The following is a 23,707-nucleotide window of genomic DNA, read 5'->3' on the forward strand; positions in this document are numbered from 1 at the left end:
GGAGACAGAAGTCTTATCTATCTCCATATATCAGCTCATCATGGTCGCTACCTGTAGGCAGGACCCTTCATGACCCTCAAAGGCAGACCCTGTATTTCAATTCAACTTGTACCAGGAATTCAAAGAATAATGGATCCACCATTTACTACCTATGTGACCTTGGTCATCTTTATGGGCCTCTGTTTCTTTATAAAATATTAAGATTAAACAAACTCTTCAAAGCTATATTTTTTCCAGTGGCAATGTATGGCTGTGAGGGTTGAACTATAAGGACAGCTGAGAGCCACACTATCAGTGCTTTTGAATTATGGTGCTGGAGAAGACTTTGCAGAATCCCTTAGACAGTAAGGGGATCAAATCAGTCAATACTTCAAGAAATTAATTCAGGCTATTCACTGGAAGATCAAATTCTGAAACTGAAGCTTAAATATTTTGGCCACGTAATAAAAAGATAGGAGTCATTGGAAAAGACCCTGATGTTGGGAAAGGTTGAAGGTAAAAGGAAAAGAGGATGGCAGAGGATGAGATGGATAGATAGTGTCATGGAAACAATGAACATAACCCAGACAGACTTTGAAAGATAGTGGAGGATGGAAGGGCCTGGTGTGCTATGGTCCATGGAGTCATGAAAAGTCAGACATAACCGAACAGCAACCAAAAAAGCTCTAAATTTTGAGTCTTTCTCTTATTTTCCACATCAGAGTAAGTTCCTTCAAGAGCTGGGAACAGTAAAGAGCAAAGTAGGTAATGAGCTTAGTGTGATCCCAGGCCTATACCCTCCCAGTGTGCCCCAGCACACTGTCCCAAAGCAGTGCTAACATTTTGGGCTAATATCAAGGGTCATATTTTATGAATTTTCTATTTTTACTTTTATTTTTCAAATGCTTCAGGTAGGGGTCAGGTGAGACTCCCTCTGAGGTCCTTTCCAACCTAGATATTTTCTCTTCTGTGTCAGGTTCATCTGTTACCTGGCTATTTGATTCTGCCTTGGCAGAGGGTATGTGAGGGAGTGAGCAGCATGTAATTGGACTTTCAAATCTCTCATTTCTAAGATTGAATGCCATAGTAACAAGAAGCCTGGAGCTGTTGCCTGAGTATTTTTATGCTGATTATTTTTTACTGATGGATTTTTTTAAGTAAAGCATTTATAAGCATGAGAGTACAAATTTTGCTTTCTTAGGAGAAAAAAAAAGTTCTTTAAAAATACAGCCTGGCAGAAATGCAATTTCGTTTTACTAAGATCTTTTTTCAATTGTTATTATTAGAAGAACATAGGTTTAAAGCTGAGAGGGACCTGAGAGATCACAGCCTGTAACCCCCTCAGGTTACAGATGAGGAAACTGAGGCCCAGAAAGATCGTGGCTGCCCTGAGGCCATATAAGGAATGTACATGTTGAATGTGTACCATATTCCATATCATGGCAAGAGCAGTCATTCTACTTTCCTTTACCAAAATTAAATAAAGAAGCTACTCTCTTCTAAGCAAAATATATAACATCTGTTGCTATGCATGACCCTCCTTGAGGCAAATGCCCACTGATGGTGTTGGAATGTGGGCCTGGAGCAATAAGGTAGGCCAAGGAATAGCCCTTGTGCCAGACTGCCTTGGGGCTGAAAGGAAAAAAGGAGATGCCTTAGCCCAGTGCTGTACACAACAGGTGCTTAATCAACATTGAATGTGAAATTTGGTGCACAGATAGTCCTCTATCTCAAGATTGCACCCCATTGCTAACCATGTGATGAGAGTAGCTTCAAGGGAAAGCAATTGTCTGCCATTTCATGGCAAGGGTGGGGCAAATTTAAGAGCATTTAAGTGGTAATCCCAATGCTAGCATAAACCAGCTAGTATTTTGGAAGACTGGGCTGGGAGAGGTGATTGGGTAGCATGGAAGGAGAACCAGAGATGTGTGTATGTGTATGTGTGTGTGTGTGTGTGTGTGTGTGTGTGTGTGTGGTGTGTGTGTGTGCATAATTAGTAAGGCTAATGAAGGGTGAGTATGAGTACAGAGATTCAGCAATGTAATAGTGTGTCTGGGACTTGGCAGGAGAGGAGAAACAGTCACCTTAAGGTGATTTTGAATGGATAAGGCTGAGGCTTGGGAAACCATAGTGCATTACGGGAATGGCCAGAAATATATCAGACAGTGAGAGTTATGTGTGTTAGGGTAGGACAGGGACGTGGTTATTAGCAGCCCCTTTCTCCCTGATACTGTTTACTACCAATAAGGATGAGCTATGATGAAAAACTGTAAGAACAGATTCTGTCCAGGAAAGCATATCTGAGTCATCAGCTAATACTTCTCTCTGGGTTCTGTTTCTGATGGCCATTCTGATGGCTGGGGGTGGGAGAACAAGGTGATTAGGACATAGGTATGGTGACACTCTGGCATTAAATTCAGTGTTAGCCAATTCAGGGAAGGTGGCAAGACTGACCTCATATTTATGTGGAATAGTAGAATTTGTGGGATTTTAGAAGGCTTTTCCTTTTCCCCAGCCCCCAATCTCTCCCACTGACCAGTCACATAGCTGTAATTCCACTGTTAGGGCTAGGTAGCAAAATGGATAGCATGCTAGACCTGGAAGCAGGAAGACCTAAGTCCAAAACCTGTCTCAAACACTTACCAGCTTTGTGACTCCTGGGCTAAGACAGATGTCTTCTGACCTTCTGACCTCTCTGTGCCTCAGATTCTTCATCTGTAAAATAGGGATAAGAAGAAAACCTCCCTTCCAGAGCTGCTTTGAGGATCAGATGAGACAATATTTGAAAACTGCTTTGCAAATCTTGAAGCACTGTATAAATAATAATTATTAAAATAACATGACTATGGCACATTGCAGTTTGAGAATAATTTCCCCAGAATTTTACTAGTGTGACCCTGGGCAAGTCACTTAACAGTGAATCCAACAAGGATTATTAGAGTTATAAAAGACCTTAAAGACATATTTATATGTGTATATGTATAGATATAGATATAGATATAGATATAGATATAGATAGATAGATATCTCATCACCTCACCCACCCAATGCTTGACACATAGTAGACCCCTCCTAAATGTTTGGTGATAGATCGATTTTCTAGTCAAGTCCTCTAAGAGACATTGGAGGCTCCAAGAGGTCACTTACCACAAATGGCATGGCTGGTTAATATCCCAATTGGACTAGACTGCCATTGTTTCCTCACTTCCATTTTAGCACTTTCTTTTATACTAGATTAGATTTTTGTTTTCTTTGAAAATCTGTTTATCCTTCAGAGAAGGATACATCAAGGTATCAGCCATTCAGCCTTAGTTCAATTAATTTCATCAGATTGCTTTCTTCCTAAGCAGCTAAGATTGCCCCCACTGAAGAATAGGGAGTACTGTTCAGAAGAGGGTAATTTGGGATAGTGAGAACTTTTCTAGGAAAAGGATATGTGTTGGGGTAGCTATAGGGCATGGGATAAGTGAGACAATACATTGTGAGACAGGATAAATACAATGGATGGCCAGGATGAGACTAGCAGACACTTAAAAGGGAGGTGGTAAGGTGCTTAAAGAAACATTATTAGTGTATAATTTTGCCTAAGCTAACCTCTAACATTCCTTTTCTGTCTCCTTCACAGCCCACTCTTCCTTTCTTCACTCTCTAATTATGTGTTCCCCCAAGATTCTGTTTTGGGCATGCTACATACTCTTTTTCCCCCATGATGTCATCTTCAATTATCATCTCTGGACAGGTGACTCCCACAGCTAGAGCTGCACTCTTAACTTATCTCCAGAGCCCTAGTCTCAGATGCTTACTAGCTGTGTGACCCTGGGCAAATCACTTCACCCTGTTTGCCTCAGTTCCTTATCTGTAAAATGAGCTGGAGAAGGAAATGGCAAACCACTCCAGTATCATTGCCAAGAAAACCCCAAATGGAGTCATGAAGAATCTAATCGGACACAACTGAAAGGACTGAACAATATTAGATCAAATATTCTTTTATTTTGTAAACCAAACTCAAACACACAAGGTTGTGTCTTGGAGCAGTCAGTGATAAGGATTTATCTCCCTCCTGGAGGGAGAGACCTTTAAAAACCAGGTTCAGGAATCAACCTGAGGGAACATTTGAGCAGAACTGATAAGGGGCAGAAGGACCTTTTGAAGAGGTACCACAGATTTATAATTTGTAAAATAAGGAGAAAAAGAGGACTCGGTAGGGCAAGGGAAAAATCAGGTGGACTAAAAATAGAATCATAGAATCTCAGAGCTGGAAAGCCATCTGGTCTAAATTGTCACCCAAGGTGGAATAGATCTGGTTTTTTTTCTCTAATTTTTTTTCGTATGTCAATGTATCTAGGCTCTGTCCTTTTCTTGATGCATTCATTAAGCACTTCCTCTTATATAGAACACTGAGTACTTCATCAAAGATACAAAGTTTGGATGAAACAGCCACTGTCTTCATAGAGCTTACCTTCTAATTTAGAATCACAAAATCATGGAATCTAAAAGTGGGAGGGGACCTCTGAGGTTTTCTAATTAGTCTTATCTGAATAAGTGCTCTCATCCAGTCTCCACTTGAAGACTTGATAGAATCATCAGATCTTAGATGTAGAGAAAGAAGATGGCCTTAGAGGTCAAGTATTCCAACCTCTTTATTTTACTGTTGAGGAAACTGAGGCCCAGAGAGGCTCAGGAATTTGTCCAAGAACACACAAATCACAAGTGGTCCAGCTGCATGTAGTCAAACTTATTCTGGTTCCAAATCTAGCTTTCTTTTCACTGTGTCATATTGCCTCCTTAACTTATAAAAGAAATTATTAGTATTCTTTATTTTTACATTCTTAGTTTTCCCCTGTGCCACTCCTCTTTCCCCTCATAGATAACCATCCCTTATAATGATAATTTGTTGTTGTTCAGTTGTTTTTCAATCATGTCTGATTCTTTGTGATCCCATTTGGGGTTTTCTTGGTAAAGATGTTGGACTAATTTGCCATTTCCTTCTCCCAGCTCAGTTTATAGATGAGGAAACTGAGGTAAACAAGGCTAAGTGACTTGCCCACAGTCACAGAGCTAGTAAGTGTCTGAGACCAGATTTATACTCAAGAAGATGAGTCTTCTTGACTACAGGCCCAGCACTCTATCCACTGCACCACCTAATAATATCTAATCATAATAGCATTTATATAGCATTAAGGGCTAGATAAAGGTTTGTAAGATGCTTTACAAATGCTATCTCATTTGACCCTCACCACAACCCTATGAGATAGGTGCTATTTTCATCTGTATTTTACAGATGAGGAAACAAGGGAGGTTCAGTGACTTATGCAGGGCCATATAGCTAGCAAATGTCTGAGAATAAATTTGAACTCGGGTCTTTGTGATTCCAAGTCCAGTGCTCTATCCACCACACTGCCTAGTTGGCTCATAACAAAGAACTGTTTTAAAGGGGGGAAAGAAAAAGAGGGGTTAAAAATCAGCAAAACCAATCACATAAAAATTTAGACATTATTTGCAATGATCTTACCCATGGACTCCCTACTGCTGGCAAAAGGATCTCCTCATAGCTCTTCTTTATTCTTTAAAATTTCACAATGTTCAGTTTTAATTGTTCTGTGGTTACCATTCTATCCATTTAGATTGTTGATATTGTTTATAATGTTTCCCTGGTTCTGCTTACTTCACTTTTCATCAGTCTTCGTTAAACCCTTCCATACTTTTCTGTATTCTTCATCTAGGTGATAGAGCATTGGACATGGAGTCATGAAGACGAGTTCAAAGTTGACTTCAAATACTTGCTAGCTATTTGACCTTGAGGAAGTCACTTAACCTCTCCCAGCCTCAGTTTCCTCATCTGTAAAATGGGGATAATAATGGTACCTGCCTCCCGGGCTTGTTGTGAGGGTCAAATGAGCTAATATTTGTCAAGTATTTTGAAAACTTTAAAACACTATGTAAATGCCACATATTATTATTATTAATGCTTGTCATTTCTTACAACGCAGTAATATTGCACTGTATCTATGTACCACAATTTGTTTAACCATTTCCCAATCAATGGCGTGTACTTTGTTTACATTTCTTTCCTACCATGAAAAAGTACTGCTATAAATGTTTTGGAGCAAATGGTATTTCTTTGGCTTTTAGTGGGTGGGAACTCATGGGCTTCTGAAGGGAATATGACACATACACAAATGAGTATAATTCCAAGAAATACATAAAGATTCCAGGAGAGTTGTATGCAATGTAAAATCCAGGAGAGGGGAGAGTCTTCCTGACCAAAGCTGGGGTCCTAGAGGAGGTGGCATTTAACTTGAGTTTAAAGGATGGGTGGAAATTTAACTTAACAAAGTGCCTTCCTTTGAGGAAATTTAGCTTTGTATATAAGGGCAGCTAGGTGGCTCAGTGGGTAGAGCACAGGGCCTGGAGACTGGAAGACCAGTTCAAATTCAGTTACTCACTAGCTGTGTGACCCTGGGCGAGTCATTTCATTTGCCTCAGTTTCTTCATCTGTAAAATGAGCTGGAGGAAGAAATGGCAAACCATGCCAGTATCTTTGCCAAGAAAACCCCAAAGGGGGTCATGAAAAGTCAGACACAACTGAAAAATGACTGAACAACAACAACAACTAACTTTGTGTAATGATCTAACTGACCCTCACTGCGTCTCTAAGAAAAGACATTGCATCCATTTTATAGATGGGGAAACGGAGTCATAGTTAATGGGCCAGTGGCACATTTAGCCTGTGGTTTATGGCTCTCAACTAGACCATGTGTGAAAGAACGAAAGACCATTTGCTTTGGGAATCTAGTGTGTGGTGTGGTGTGGGAGGAAAAGGGAGATGATGACTTAGGGAAGTCCAAAATGGACAGTAGGGGGTGCTGACAGATTGACAGACAGAATGAGACTAATTCCTATTTCTTTAGCCCTTTAATGCTTGCAAAGTACTTCCATAGTCACAACTGGGCAAGGTAGATCTTGCAAACATTATTAAGGATAGCAGACAAACATCAAGAATAGGGATTATGTCATTCTTACTATCTGTATTACCTGTACCTGAAACACAATTAAGTGTTTAATAAATGCCTGTTGATTGATTAATACAGAGCTTCCAGGTTCATAAAATGTTTTATATGATTACCTAGTTTAATTTTTGGTAACCTAATTATTATTTTCCTCATTTTATAGATGGGGAAGTTGAGGCTCGGAGAAATTAAGTAATTTCTCCATGGTAGCACAGCTAGTCGTTGTGAGTGATAGACTTTAAACTCTGGTGTCTTTTAACCTCAAGTCTCTGGCTTTTTCCCATTACCACACCATAGGGTCTCTTTATACTGACATAAAGGATATTTACTGGACCCCTAGGAATAGAAAGTTGCAATTTCCTCTCATGCACAGACCTTCTTCCAGTTTCTACTTCTGTCATTGCATTCTGAATGCAATGTGCACTAACACCAACACCAGCAACCCTTCTTCCCTCTATCCATCCAGGCTTTTCCTTTGGGACTTCCTAGTTCTTCCCCTGGTTCAGAAAGGCAGACAGAGGATCATCCTAATCATTAAGGTTGTCCATGAGTGAAATAAGCTGCCTCAGAAGGTGGTGTACTCCCTATCACTGGAGGTCTTTTAGAAGAGCATATATGACCATTTCCCAGTGTTACTGTGAGGAGGATTCCTGTACTAGAAGGTCTTTATGGTCCTTCCACTTCTGATATTCCATGATCTTAGGATATGAGTTCTCTGAAACATCAACATGTTACTATCTCTGTGGCAAAGATTTGGAATTTCTTCTTTTATCTCCTTCCTGATATCCTAGGGTATGAATTCACCACATCTGGTCAGAAAACATATGAGAAAATGGATTTCCAGAATACTGTCTCAGGAGTCTACCAGTCCATCATGTTCTCAGCTGATGGAGCGAATCTGACAGATACTTACCTCTACTGCCGCCAGGCCTGTGACAGAGAACCCTGCTGTGATGGCTTCATCCTCACACAGACTTTGCTCGGAGGAGGTAATGCTTGCATTAACATGTTAGGTTTAGTGTATAGAAAGACTGCTTGGTTCACAAGCAGTAAAGGTGACAATTTGAATTGCTTCTATGGTCATGCTGATGGATTCATGCTGATGCAGATAATTTATCTTATCTGACCCCTAAACCTCACTGTGAACAGTGAGCTGCATCTGTGAAACATTTAGAATCAAAGAGTCTTACAATATCACATCCAGAAGGGACCCTAGATTATATAAAGAACTTCTAAAGATCATAGAGAATAGAGCCAGAAAGGACCTTAAGATAGAGAATGTTAGAGCCGGAAGAGATCTTAGAACAGAGTGTTAGAGCAGAATACATAGACTATTAGAGCTCAAAAGAGGACCCTAGGGATTCTATTATCTGACCCCTTCATTTTACAGATGAGGAAACTGAGATCCAGAGAGATGTGAAGTGATTCATTGCCCAAGGTCATGAATTAATGGCTCAACTGGAGCTAAAACCCTAATCTATTAATAGCTAGTCCAATATTTTTTCCACTAGTTCACATTGCTTTGACCTGGGTTTAGCCTATGTGACTAGTACCCAGTAAACTTTACTGATATAGACAGACAGATGGATGGATGGATGGATGTGTAGATACATTGATCAAATACAAAGACAGAGAAGTAGAGAGAAAGAGAGAAAGAGAGAGAGAGAGAGAGAGAGAGAGAGAGAGAGAGAGAGAGAGAGAGCGAGCGAGCATTCATTAACTGTTTCTTTGTGATAATCACTATGATAAGCACTGGGGACACAAATCCAAGCAAACAAGACAGGTCCCAGTTGATTCCCTCGAGAAGCTTACCTTCCAGTTGGGTAAGGCAACACATAAAGAAAGCAGGAGAGTGGAGAGAGGAGAGTATATTCATGGTGGCATGACTTAGAATTGGTTGTCAGGAAGTGAGGATTCCTTGTTATAGTTAAGACAAGGCTTAATGATTCGATCTGAAGGTGATTTCAGAGCTGAATCTAAGTTTTGACTCTGAATGTGTTCTATATTCTATGTAGTTTACATTCTATTATTCTATATAGATTATTCTATTCTTTTATTCTATATAGATAGATTCTATATAGATTATTGTATATATATTCTATATTCTATGTTCTATATTCTAATGTATTCTAACATCAGCTGTGATGTTCTAATGTAAGAAATTAGACAAGTAACATTTTGTTGACTTTGGTCAGTTTTCAGTTGTGTCCAATTCTTTGTGGATTTTGGGGTTTTCTTGGCAAAGATATTAAAGGAATTTGCCATTTTTTTCTCCACCTCATTTTACAGATGGGGAAACTGAAACAAACAAGGTTAAGTGACTTGTCCAGGCTCACACAGCTAGTGTCTGAGGCCAGATTTGAACTCAGGAAGATGAGTCTTTCTGACTCCAGGACGGGAGCTCTATCTGATGTGCCACCTAGCTGCCCAAATATGTAACCTAGGTGTTTGTAAAAAATTAAAGAAATTAAAAATGACTTCCAAAAAGAAAGTACTCTGTGACAAAAAGAAGAAAAAATCAAACCTTTATTTAGCATGAAAAAGATAACTGGATTTGAAATTAGAACATGTGGGTTTTGCATCCGGGCTTTACCACTTATTAGTCAGGTAATCAATCAATAAAAATTTGTTAAGCTCCCACTATGTTCCAACCATATGGCAAATCACTTCTTTGTTTTCTCATGTGTAAAATAGATACAATAATACTCTCTACCTCACAAAAGCATTGTTAGTAAAGTGAATTGTAGACTATGAAATCCAATAGAATTATAGGTTATTATTTTCATAGCAATAATAATAGCTAGCATTTATACAGAGCTTTAAGGTTTTAAAAGCACTTTAAATATGTATATATATATACATATATATATATGTATGTATATATATATACATATATATATGTATATATATCTTATTTGATTTTTAAAACCTTGTGAGGTAGGTGCTATTATTATCTCCATTTTGCACATGAGGAAACTGAGGCACAGAGGGGCTAAGTGACTTGCTCAAAATCAGACAGCCAGTAAGGAATTAAGGCAACATTCAAACTCAGATCTTCCTGACCCCAGGACCTATGTCTATCATCTGCACCATCTATCTTCACAATACCATGTATGGTAGCCGGGTAATATAGTTGGATATCATCCAAGCCCATTTTACAGATGAGAAAACTGAGGCCCCAAGACATGAAATGCTTTGCTTGTGGTAATCTAGCTCCATGCTTTTGCCCTAACTGTCCTCCACACCTGGAATGCTCTACCTCTTCACCTCAGCCCCAGTTTCCTTGGGTCCCCTCAAGTTTTAGTTCAAGTCCCACCTTCTGCAGGAGACATTTCCTAACCCCCCTTTCCCCCCTCCCAGCTGCCAGTGTAGTCCCCACTGAAGTCGCTAGTCCACACTTACTTAATCCACACCTATCTTTGATGTAGCCAATGTTAGCTCCTGGAGGGCAGGGGCTATTTTCATTTTACCCCCATTCCAGTGTCTTGCATAGTGGCTGTCACAGAGTCAGTGCTGAATACATTATTTCTGATGGACTGATTGGTTGGTGGTAGAAGAGGATCTAGACCCCAAGCCTGCAGACTCCACTTCCTTGGGCTCCCACCCTCTGGTACATGTTAGTCCAATACCCTAGCTGCTTTATTATATGCCACACCATTTTGGCTGTTTAAAGTTTATTCGTTTTTCCTTGAGATCATATGTGAAAATAATTTTTTTCTTCCATGGAAATAGTCGGCTCATGGAGTCTATTTCAGAGGAATTTTTGGCTAAAATTTAACTTCCATTTTTCTCCAAGTTTAATGCCTAAAAAAAAATGTAATAGGATATAGGCTAACAACCTCTGGGATTCCAAAGTGAAAATTTTTACTTTTTTCCCCTCTTTTAAAATATTATTTTTTTTCAGCATAGGCAGATGTGTTTCCCAGGCTCATCCTATTGGCAAGCTTAGAATTTAATTCAAGTATTTAAAAACACTTGGGCCAGTTCCGGCTCCAAACAGGCCCAATTTCCTGTTGGGTCCTTGTGACTTTCCCTGTATTACCATTTAGCTCTCTGGGCTTGTGCCATTTGGGTCCTGGGAAAAGCTTTCCACGCCTTATTGCCTTCCCTCTGAAGGTCTGGTTTCCATTGATATTTCCTGAGTTAAACTTTATGACATCTCCTTACATTTCAGCTTGCATCACTTTGAAGTTGGCTTCAGTAGTATGGTGTGGCCCTCTGTGCACTGGGCCACAACTAAAGGGGGGCTGTATTAGGATAAACTGAGCAGGCCTTAATCAATGCCCATCAATATCTCCTTCCCCACACACAGAGTTCCCATTGACTTGGGAGGTGCTGGCATTGGGTGAGAAAGATAATAAAGCTAAGTGTGTTTCTGTTCTGAGGTCAAGTAGAGAGGGAAGAACACCTGCCAATTGTTTAATTCCATTTTTCCACCCTTTGGCCTTCCCAATCAGTCTCTATCGAATTGACTTTTTTGTAGTGTTTTATAGTTAAAAAGCACTTTTACTTTCATTATGGCATCCAATCATCACGTTACAGACCTGTGAAGGAAATATGTAACTATTATCACACCCATTTTACAGATGAAGGAAGTGAGAAAAGTTAAGTGATTTGCCTACAGCTACTAAGTGATGAAACCAGCACTTGAACCCAGGTCTCCTGATTTCATGGGCATAAAAATATACACAGGTCTTGAAATAGCCATTTAGCCATTCTTTGAACTCTATGAGACTTTTTTTTTAAGTTGGTGTATTCTGTTTTTTAGATTACAAACATTTATAGATTTCCCCTACTCTAAGAGGTCTTTTGTAACAAAGTAAAGAAATTAAGTAAAACTAATGATATATTTTGTAGGTAACTAGATGGCTCAATGGATAGAGTGCTGGGCTTAGAGTCGGGAAGACCTGAATTCAAATCCAGTCTTAGATACCTACTAGCTGTATGACCCTGGATGAGTCATTCAACCTCTGTTTGTTTTAATCCATTAGAGAAGGAAACGGCAAACCACTCCAGTATCTTTGCCAAGAAAACCCCATGGATAAATAACATTGGTTGGGTTCATGAAGAGTTGGACATTACTGAATAACAGCAACAGTGATGTATTTATCTCAACTTCCCCCCCCCCACTTTTCAGTTTCCTTTCTGTGTGTTGGCCTCTCCATTAGATTGTAAACTCCTTGAGGGCAGGGACTCTCTTTTTTAAAATATGTAACCCCGGTGCTAGCACAAGGCCCAGCACATAATATGGCAGATGCTTAATAAATATTTATTGAATGTCAAAGTATGTGCAACATTTCACGTCTGTAGCACACCCTCCACCCCACCTACTACTTCTCTATTCTTATTTTTTTAAAATAACATAAACTTATTTTTTCTCTCTGAGTCATGTTGGCAGAGTGGATAGAACACTAGATCAAGAGCAAGGTAACTTGCCTGCCTCAGTTTCCTCATTTGTAAAATGGGAGCCTATTTCCCAGGGTTGTTGTAAAACTCAAGAGATATTTGTAAAGTGCTTTGCACACCTTTGCGGCTAGGTGGCGTGGTGGATAGAGCTCTGGGCCTGAAAGTCAGGAAGATTCATCTTCCAAGTTCAAATCCAGCCTCAGATACTTGCTACCTGTGTGACCCTGCACAAGTCACTTTACCCTGTTTGCTCAGTTTCCTCATCTGTAAAATGAACTGGAGAAGGAAATGGCAAACCAGTTCAGTATCTTTGCCAAGAAAAGCCCATATGGGATCATGAAGGATTGGACATGGCGAACAACAATTACACACCTTAAAAATGCTACCTAAATGCAAGCTATTATAGTTCCTAAGCTTGACGATCCAGTTTATGCAGTCAGCCCTCTGATAATTCAGAAGTTCAGTTTCTGTATAACAACAGTGAAATCCCTAATACTTTACATCGCTATGATTTTTAGATACTTTATATACATTGTTTCATTTGAAACTCACTGTAGCCCTGGGAAGTAGGTTAGATGCAGCCCTGGGAAACTGGATCATCATACCCATTTTGCAGATGAGGAAACTGAGACCCAGAGAAGATAAAATGGTTTGCCCAGCGTCACACATCTGGAATGTGATGTTGACAGGACTAGAACCCTAGACTTGTTACTTCCAGTTCTGGGCTTTCTGTTGTTTCTGTTTTCTAACCTTGAATGTTTCTTTTCCTCATTATGTAGGTACAATCCTCTGCAGCCTGATGGGCTCCCCTGATGTCCTGCTCTGCAATAAAAATGACTGGAGGCCATTTTCAGAGGTCCAGAGCTATGGTATGTGTGATAATGTGAAGTATGACCCAAGGAAGAGGCAGTTTACATTGAGCCTGGGAGAGCAAGAGTTCACAGGAAGTAAGTAAACACGCCTCCTGTATTTCCTAAACCTCTCACCGCCTTAGCGAGCAAGGCCCTTACTTCCTGAGAAGACATTCACATCTTTTTTTTTAACTCGTATGCCTATTTTTTTTTTCATGTTGTTAAAATTCTGTCAAAGGCAGTGTGGAATAGTGGCTAGAGAGCTAGCCTTGGAGCCAAGAAGGCCTGAGATCAAAGTCCTGCCTCTGCTACATACTGACTGTGTGACCTGGGCCAGTCATGTCACCTATCCGTGCCCCCCAGACATTTTGAGAAGGTGTTCACCTGCACTGGTAGAGGGGGCTTCCTTTTCCAGGAGTGCCCCTCTACCAGTGAAATCACAGGTCCAGCCTCTAACCCTATCCTCTGTAAGATATTTATGAAGATAGTCTACATATCTAATAAGAGCACCCTTGATGAAAACATGGCCAGCTTTCTCAATTTATCACTTTTTTTTTTTTTGGCAAGGCAGCTGGGGCTAAGTGACTTGCCCTGAGCCACACAGCTAGTGAGTATTATGTGTCTGGGGCCGGATTTGAACTCAAGTCCTCTTGAATCCAGGGCCATCACTCTATCCACTGAGCCACCTAGCCACCCTTCATATTAGTTTTCTGCAGCAGATCACATCTGCACAATTGCTCCACTGATAGAGAGGTGAAGAGATTATAAAGTCCTGCTGTGTCTATTGACTGGTTTTTAGAAAAGCACATATTCAGTACAATTCAAATTAAGTCAAAGCCTTTCCTCAAACAAGTTCTATTTCCTATGCTTGCTGGACTCATGTGAAAGTCTATTTAATAGACTGTTGTTGTTCAGTTGTTTTGTAGTTGTGTCCAACTCATTATGACCCCCTTTGGAGTTTTCTTGGCAAAAACACTGGTGTGGTTGGCCATTTCCTTCTCCAGCTCATTTTACAGATGAAGAAAGTGAGGCAAACAGAATGAAGTGACTTATCCAGGATCATACAGCTAATAAGTGTTTTGAGGCCAAATTTGAATTCATGATGGTGAATCTTCCTGACTCCAGGCCTGGCACTCTATCGACTGTGCCTACCTATCAGCAATAGACAGAGTACTAGATTTAGTGTCAAGGGATCTGGGTTCAAATCTTGGTTTTTCTACCTCTTACTTGTGTGACCTTGGGCTCCCCTCCATAGGTGTCAGTTTCTACATCTGAAAAAATGTTACAGTTGACCTAAGTCAGAGGTCTTAGGAAATCCATGAATTTGGAAAGGAAAAAAAAATCACATCTTTATTTCACTTTTTTCACTTGTAATTTTACGTATTTTGTCTTATGCCTTTAAAAACATTATTCTGAGAAGGCATTTATAGGCTTCAAGAGTGCCAAGGGGAACCACAACATGGAAAAAGGCTAAGAATCCCTGGAGTAGGTGATGTTTAAGGTCCTAGCTTTAAATATAATTGTGTGAAATCCTTCTTTTTTGGAACTGATACCAAGTAGGCAGAACTGGCACACATTTCCCCATCACAATTTGAAAAATCCCATAAAGGATAATGTCACTATCAAATTCTGATAAAAGACATACTGTGCACAATGAATCCTTCTGACCATGCCTTCACACAGGTTAAGAAACCGCTTTCTACCTGTGTGATGTTAGGACTTCTTTAACTTGTCTGGGACTAAGGTTCCCTCTTGCTAAATGGAGGGGGGTTGGGCTAGATGACGTTGAAGGTCCTTTCCACTTCTAGATCTGTTGTGCTAAGATCACATTCTCAGATCCTTGAACACAGAACATAACTGGTGACAGAGACTTTAAACATCCAGCCCAACCTTCTCATTTTACCTATAAGGAAACTGAAGCCCAGAAATATGCGGTGATTTTTCCCAAAGTCACAGAGCTATGCAAATGAGAGAATTAGGACTTAAATCTAGACCTCCTTACTCCACACCCAATGTTCTTTCCATGATGACACATTGTCTCCTGATTTCTGGCTATCTTCACACCTAACAGTGTGTCCTGCTCAATTATTAAAGAAGTAGTTATTCAGTATCTATTATATGCGAGATCCTATGTTAGACAGTACCTAATAGGTGCTCAGGCAACTAGGTGATGCAGTGGATAGAGTGCCAGGGGTGGAATCAGGATGACTCATCTTCCTGAGTTCAAATCTGGCCTCAGATATTTACTAGCTGTGTGACCCTGGGCAAGTTATTTTACCCTGTTTGGCTCAGTTTCCTCATCTGTAAAATGAGCTGGAGAAGGAAATGGCGAAACCACTCCAGTATCTTTCCCAAGAAAAACCCAAATGGAGTCACAAAGAGTCAGATGAATAAACAACTATAATAAGCACTTGGTATTTGCTGGACTTCACATTGTGAGCAATGTAATAGCTGATGGCTCTAGTCTGCTGGTTAAGATATGGACTGCAGCCCTAGGCACTAGTCTGCTTTTGTTACATGTCTTTGGCTTGAGCTGCCAGCCCTTCCAGTGCTCTGCCCAAGGAAATGGTTACCAGCTTCACACCCTGGCAGTGCGGCAGTTTCCAAACCACACACAGGTGTCTGGGGAGACAAAATTACTGAGCACCTGGGCCTTGCAATGAACGGGTGCCTGGCAACTCACCACTGAAGGGAAGCATGGTGGTAGAACTTACAACGAAGCTTCACCAAACTCCATTGGAAGGTTAGAGTTAGAAGGGAACTTAACACTGGACTATTTGAAATAGAGAACATAGAAAGTTAAGAGATGAGAAGCACCTGACATAGAAAAGTACAATGTAACACTTACTGGCTGTGTGATCCTGGGCCAGCCACTTAATCCTGATTGCTTTGTCAAAAAAGAAGAACGAAGAAGGAGGAGGAGGAGAGAAGAGAAGAGAAGAGAAGAGAAGAGAAGAGAAGAGAAGAGAAGAGAAGAGAAGAGAAGAGAAGAGAAGAGAAGAGAAGAGAAGAGAAGAGAAGAGAAGAAAAAGAAAAAGAAAAAAAAGTACAACATAAAGCCTGTAATGTTGGAGCTAGAAGGAACCTTTAAGGTCATGTAATCCAGCCCTTTCTTTATATAGGTGAATCATTCATGTTCTCCACAGTGACATGTCATGCTATGTGGGATATTAATAATAAGGATTAGGATTGGATATATGATTTCATTGGCATAAGGGACTCCCAGGGGAGGAAACTCCTTCTACCTAGACAAACCTGCAATTTATAGTCTTTTTGAGTTGCCTAAAGCACTGAGAAGTGACTTGGCTTGTGTCGCATAGTATGTGTCAGAGGTGGGATTTGAACCAAGGTCTTTGGACTTGGAGGTGAACTCTCTATCTCTTATACCTTTTTAATGACAACAATGATGATGATTTTAAAAAATTATTAATTTTAAAAAGCATTAAATTAAATTTTCAATAACAAGAAGTCAGGCAGAAAAGAATGTGGAAAACAAATCCTATCAGAAGTTGTCAATACTCTTAATTAACAATGAAAAGCAAAAGAGAAAAGGTTAAGATAATATAAAGAGTCAAAGCATTGCTTAGAACAAAATAAACAATTGAATATGTGTTAAAGACTTTCAAAAAGCTAGAGAAGTTAAAAAAAAGAAGCAAGATAGAGTTTCCAAAGGAAGATGTGAAAAATTCTGTGGTTGCATGAAGTGCAATGCAATGAAAATGCTAGTTGGATCAAACAAGAAACAAAGCTTTCACAGGTAATAAAATGAGTGAATGAAATGTCAAGAGAAGTGACCATAACTTTAGCCTCTAGGCAAAATTCAAAAGCAAGGGGGTGAGTGGATGGCACAGATAAGATCCATAACTATCCACCTAAATGCTTTACAGTGGTGCATTAGGGTATGAATTTAAAAAAAAAGATTTTAAAAAATTTTAACATTCATTTTAAAAATTTTGAGTTTCAGATTTTCTTACTCTCTCCAGCCTATCCTCCATCTATTGAGAAGGCAACCAATATGGTAAAGGGTGTGAATTGTTTTGAAAAAATTGTTAATGTGTATCTTTTACCAAATTCCTCTCAGACATCAGTCTGATCCCACATATTTTTTAAACAGAAGTCATCACCTATGTACTATCAAAAATGAGAATCAGTGATGCCTCCAAATATAAACCCATTTCATATTTATGTATTTTATGCAGAGTATTCACAGTTTGCATCATGAAAAAAAATCTTTAAACACAAGAAAAATCTATTTGGTCTGAATCAATCAATTCACATTTATTAAACACCTTCCTTGTGCCAAACACTGTGCTAAGAACTGGGAATATAAAAAAGGGCAAAAGGCAGTTCTTCCCATCAAGGAATTCACAATCTGATGGGGGGAAACAACATGAAAATAAATATATACAAACAAGCTATGTACAGGGTAAACAGCAAATAACAAAAGAAAGGCACCAGAATTATGAGGGACTGGGAAAGGGTTGCTTTAAAAGATGGGATTTGTGGAACTTGGAGGAAGCCAGGAAGTGGAGTAAAGGAAGGAGAATGTCCTAGACATGGGGACAGAGAAAATGCCTTGAGCAAAAAAAAAAAAAAAGGCATGCCAAGAAAGGCATTTGGGTACAAAAAACAACTCATTATTCGCTTTGTAATTATTGACTAAGGTGCCCCCAAAACATCAAAGCATACCTATTGTCTTTGTTGATAGTCACAAAGCCTTTGACTCAGTTCTGCACTCATGTACAGAGTACACTGATTTAAATAATACAAATATATAACATAGATCTAAGGGTAGTGACAGTGCTAGATTATTAGTGGCCATCTAAAAAACTGATCTCTCTCTATTTAAAACTTGTCAATACCATAAAGAATCACATAAAACGTGGCATTTTATCCCCAGATAGTTTAAACCAATTGTGATTCTACGTAGTTTTAAATTCATTATCATCTGTCCTGATTTAAACTAAATATGGCTTCCAGATGAAAGAGGAAATAAAACCAAAATACCTTTTTTAGCCCTTTAATGCATCTTGATGACATCAAGTTATAGGACTCCAACTAAAAAGAGGGGAGGAGGGGCAGCTAGGTGGTGCAGTGAATAGAGCTCTGGCCTTGGAATCAGAAGGACCTGAGTTCAAATCCAGCCTCAGACACTTAATACTTACTAGCTGTGTGACCCTGGGCAAGTTACTTAACCCTGACCACCTCACCAAAAGAAAAAAGAGAAGAGGACTTGCATTCAAATCTGGACTTAGACACTTGCTAGCAAGTCACTTAACCCAAAGGAAATGGCAAACCACTCCAGTACCTTTGCCAAGAAAACCCCAAATGAGGTCACAGAAAGTCAGACATGACTAAAAACAACAACAAAAAGACATTTATCAACTCCTTCTTGAGGACTTTTTCCTCTGATGACAAAAAAATCATATGGATTTAATGTGTAAAATTTTTTAACATACATGTAGGAAAAAAAGAGACTGAAGGCTTTGAGCTTGAATTGGAGGTCACCTTGAACCGATGAATGCAGGTGATCCTACAAATACCTTGCTCACCTCTAGGCAAGAATCATGGAACATAAAGGTGGGTTACAAACACAAAGGCTGTGGCTGATTATGTTTAGAGACTTACTGGAATTCTGAAATCAAAGCCACACATCAAAAAGTAAATTTAAAGCAATTAGCACCTACACAGTACTAGTAAGTGTGTGTCTTCAGAACTGTAAAATGACCTTTTGCAGAATTGAAAACTATCCAGACAAAAAACCCTACATGATATTAATAAAACATAGGCCTGCTGTGCCAAGGCAGCTGTAGAAAGACAAGTACTTACAATACTTCCATGGTAGAAGATGGAGACAGGAGATTATTAGTAGATATTCCTAGAGCATATGAAGGACAAGTTAAAAAAAAGTAGAGGCTTTTTAGGAGTAGACAGATATCACTTTCCTGAGCTGATAACAGGTATAAGCCCCTGGACTTTTCCAATGTGACTGAAAGTGACTTATCTTGGATATAGAACATAAATAATCAAGGTCCAAGAGTGAAACTGAAAGGTCCTCCCTGGGCAGAATCCACATTAATACAATCAACAATGTGTTGACAACAAAGCATAGAATGAAAGACTGAGTCATACAGATTTGTTCGTGGAAACTGAATGTTTTGTAATGGTGACTCTAGACCAAGTCATTGTCACCAGAAACTGCAGAAGGGTTACCCTTAAGGAAACTGGAATTGATGATCAATGTCAATCGTTCAACACAACAGTGGAAAACATGTAACACGTCACTGTGTTGGTGGTGATGTTTTTGTACTGTCATGCCCAACTCTTTGTGACCCTATTTTTGGATTTTCTTGGCAAAGATACTAAAGTGGTTTGCCATTTCCTTCTCCAGCTCATTTTACAAATGAGGAAACTGAGGCAAACAGGGTGAAGTGAAATCCTGAAATCAGAGCCACACGTCAAAAAGTAAATTTAAAGCAATTAGTGCCTACGTAGTACTAGTAAGCGTGTGTCTTCAGAACTATAAAATGGCCCTTTGCAGAGTTGGTCACACATGGTCACACAGTTAGTAAGTATCTGAGGTCATATGTGAACTCAGGATGATGAGTCTTCCTGACTTTCAGGCTTGACACTCTATCTACTGTGCCACCTATTGGCCTGTCATCGTAGATTGTAAAAATTCGGCAGCTACAGATTAGCTACCAAAAAAAGTAACCTGGTGTCAGGAATTAGACATCAGAAGTTCACAAGCCTTATGTAGATGACAGGTGGCAAATGCCTAGACTTCAAATATAGTCCCCAGAATTTACTGGTAAACTCAAAAAGTCAATCAACATTTATTAAGCATCTGTTATATACTAGGCACTGTTCCTTATAAGAGCTGGGAAACAAAGACAAGAGATGGTCCCTGCTCTCAAGGAGTTTACAGTCTAGTGGTGGATACAACTTGCAAACAACTATGTTCAAATAAAACATAAACAGGATAAATTGGAAAAAATCCACAGAAGAAAGGCACTAGAATCAAAAGGGATCAGGAAAAGCTTCCGGTAAAAGATTTTAGCTGCGGTTGGAAGGAAACCAGAGAAACCAGGAAGCAAATAAACTGTACTGGAAATAGACCTTTTTTGGAGGGAGGTGACATAGAATTAACTGTAAGGGAGGCACAAAGTACAGTGGGAATTTCAAAGAGGGAAAAATAATTTTTCTATTGGGGAATTCAAAGAAGGATTCCTGGGGGATGTGTCATTTGAGCCAAGCCTTGAAAGATGGGGAGAGTAAAGTTAGAAGTCTGGGCGTTCCAAACAAGATCGCAGAAAGATATTATACGGAATGTGTAAGAAGAATGGTAGATAGCTTAGCCTGTTTGAAACATTACATACAAAGTATTCATGTGAATGAAGCTTCAAAAAGGTAGAGTGGTACCTGGTTGGGGCAGGCTTTGAGCATCAAACTAAGGCTAAAGAGCTAGAAGGACCCCTTACAGGTCATTTAGTCCAACCTCTTCATTTTACAGATGAGGAAATTGAGGTCCAGCTGCATGACTTACCCAAGTTTACACAGGTAAAAAACATCTGAGGCAGGACTTGAACCTGGGTCCTCTGACTTCAAAACTAGTGATTGTTTTACAGTACCACACTGTAGGAGTTATTGACAGAGGGCAGAGCTAGAATTGAGGCATAGTTTACTAAGAGGCAAGAACATTTTCTTATTTTAAGAACACTCATTTAAAAAATTTTTTTAAAAATTTATCTCTTTAAATTTTATTTATTTATTTATTTATTGGTGAAGCAATTGGGGTTAAGTGACTTGCCCAGAGTCATACAGCTAGGGAATATTATGTGTCAGAGGTCAGACTTGAATTCAGGTCCTCCTGACTCCAGGGCCGGTGCTCTATCCACTGTACCATCTAGTTGCCCCCAACTTTCCCCTTATTTTAAGAGAAGAGGAGAGGGAAGACCTTCTCGGCAACTAGTGATGCCCCATAGTGGAATGAGGAGCATGAAGAGGCAGGGGAATTGGAGACCAAATTGCCAACATTTGCTGGATTATGGAGAAACCAAGGGAGTTTCAGAAAAACATCCACCCCTGCTTCACTGACTACACTAAAGCCTTTGACTGTGTGGATCACAACAAACTTTGGCAAGTCCTCAGAGAGATGAGGGTGCCAGATCATCTTCTTTATCTCCCAATGAATCTGTATGGGGGCCAAGATGCAACAGTTAGAACCAAACATGGAGCAACTGAATGGTTTAAGATTGGAAAAGGAGAATGACGAGGCTATATATTGTCACCTTATAAATAAGGTGCACTATATATACATCTCATACACAGAGTACTTAATGTGAATGCTGGGCTGGATGAATAATAAGCAAGAATTAAGGTGGCCAGGACAAATATCAACAATCTCAGATATGCAGATGATACCACTCTGATGGCAGTAAGTGAAGAGGAATTAAGAAGCCTCTTGATGAGGATGAAAGAGGAGAGTGTAAAAGCTGGCTTGAAGCTGAACATCAGAAAAACTAAGATCTTGGCAACTGGTCTCATCATCTTCTGGCAAATAGAAGAAATGGGAGCAATTTCAGGTTTTATATTCTTGGGCTCAAAGATCATTGCGGATGGTGACTGCGGCCATGAAATTAAAAGACACTTGCTCCTTGGAAGGAAAGCTGTGGCAAATCTAGACAGCACACTAAAAAGCAGAGACAGCACCGGTAGTAATGTATGGCTGTGAGATTGGACTCCAAGGAACGGTGAGAGCCATGGTATCAATGCTTTTGAATTGTGGTGCTGGAGAAGGCTTTTGAGAATCCCTTAGACAGTGAGGAGATCAAATCAGTCAATACTTAAAAAAAAATTAATTCAGGCTATTCACTGGAAGATCAAATTCTGAAACTGAAGCTTAAATACTCTAGTCAAATAATGAGAAAATGAGACTCAGTGGAAAAGACCCTAATGTTGGGAAAGATTGAAGACAAAAGGAAAAAGAGGACAGTAGAGAATGAGATGGATAGGTGGTGTCATGGAAGCAATGAACATGAGCTTGGACAGACTTTGGGACATAACGGAGGACAGAAGGGCCTGGTGTGCAATGGTCCGTGGGGTCATGAAGAGTTGGACACGACTGAACAACAACATAAGTAGGTTGGGATCACCATGGGGGTAGGGGTTTCGTCTCTATGGAGGTCACCCAAGAAGAGATGGATGATCAAATATCAGACATATTGTAGAGAGGATTGTCATTCAGGCCTCTGAGGTCTTTTCCAACGCCAGGATTCTGTGAATTTGTGATTATAATTTTTATCCAAAAGGAAAGGGATTTGGGGAGGGGGGTGTTGTAATCAGAGCTGAGAATTGGGAGATAAATCTAAGAATCAGGGTGGCAACCAGGGTGAACACTGGCTTCAAACTCAGAGAACCTGCATTCAAATCATGCCTTTGTCATCTCTTTTTGACTTTTGACTTTTATTTTGGCTTCATGACTTTTAGCAAGTCCCCTAATTCATTTCCCTCATCTGTAACATGAGTGGGTTGGACTAGATGCTGTGTAAGACGCTCTCCAGATTTAAATCTGTCGCCCTGTGATAGACAGGTATGGCCGGGGAGAGGAGGAGACTGTGGGGGATCAGACCTTGTCAAAGGTGATTTCAGGTGGCGGCTGGTGACGGGGGTCTGACTAGGAGACTGTCTCCGGCTTATCTATAATATATCTTGCATTTAGTAGTTTGGATGTTGTTTCTTTCATTAGACTACGAGGGCCTCCCCACCCCCTTTTCTTTGTACCCCAGCACTTACCACAGAGCCCGGCCCACAGTGGGCATTTAGTAAAGCTGACTTAATTTGACTCGGCAGTGAGAAATATGGAACATTCTAGGGATGATCACATTAATTGCTATCTGTGTGAGATTAGTCTTGATATTTTAGGGATATGCCCTGAAGAGCTTATGTACCTCACCCTGCTGCCCACTATTAACTCATGTAGAATCCACATGAGAACCTCCTCTGTTTCAAAACATCTGCGATTTCATCCGTATTCATACTGCCACCCCTCCATGCCGTAGTAGACAGGTTCGTGGATTACTGTGGCCAACATCCTTTATCACCAGCTGGCCAGCCTTCTGGCTCTCCAAACTTAGAAAGGCTGTTCATTGGACAATGGACCCACAGTTTGTCTCCAGGTCTCTACTTGAAACCTCTCCAGCTTGATAGGACCTGTCAGAGGCTGCACTCTGCTGGCTTGGCATTTGAGAACATGGGGTAACCTGCACACCTTGAGGCATCTTAGCAAGACATTGGTAAATAGGCTAAAGGCCAGGAATCAGTCTGATTTTCCTTTCTGTGTGTGTGTGTGTGTGTGTGTGTGTGTGTGTGTGTGTGTGTGTGTGTATGCATTTCCTTTCATAGAGATCTCATCCTATATTTGGGGCAATAAAGTCCAGCTCAGGAGTTTTTTGTCCCTTT

General features: G+C 40.0%; 1 protein-coding gene across 1 annotated transcript in view; it reads left to right on the forward strand.

Annotated features, from left to right (window-relative positions):
• Nucleotides 1–23,707, forward strand: part of TG (thyroglobulin) — a 364,454-nt gene that overhangs the window by 109,587 nt on the left and 231,160 nt on the right. The window contains exons 26-27 of the mRNA XM_078151800.1: nt 7,781–7,978; nt 13,175–13,342. Coding sequence (XP_078007926.1) covers nt 7,781–7,978; nt 13,175–13,342 — 366 coding nt within the window. The remainder of the gene's footprint in view (nt 1–7,780; nt 7,979–13,174; nt 13,343–23,707) is intronic.

The sequence above is a fragment of the Phascolarctos cinereus genome, unplaced genomic scaffold (genome assembly GCF_003287225.1).
Source record: "Phascolarctos cinereus isolate Bilbo 61053 unplaced genomic scaffold, phaCin_HiC Scaffold_4;HRSCAF=312, whole genome shotgun sequence".
Lineage (NCBI taxonomy): Eukaryota > Metazoa > Chordata > Mammalia > Diprotodontia > Phascolarctidae > Phascolarctos > Phascolarctos cinereus.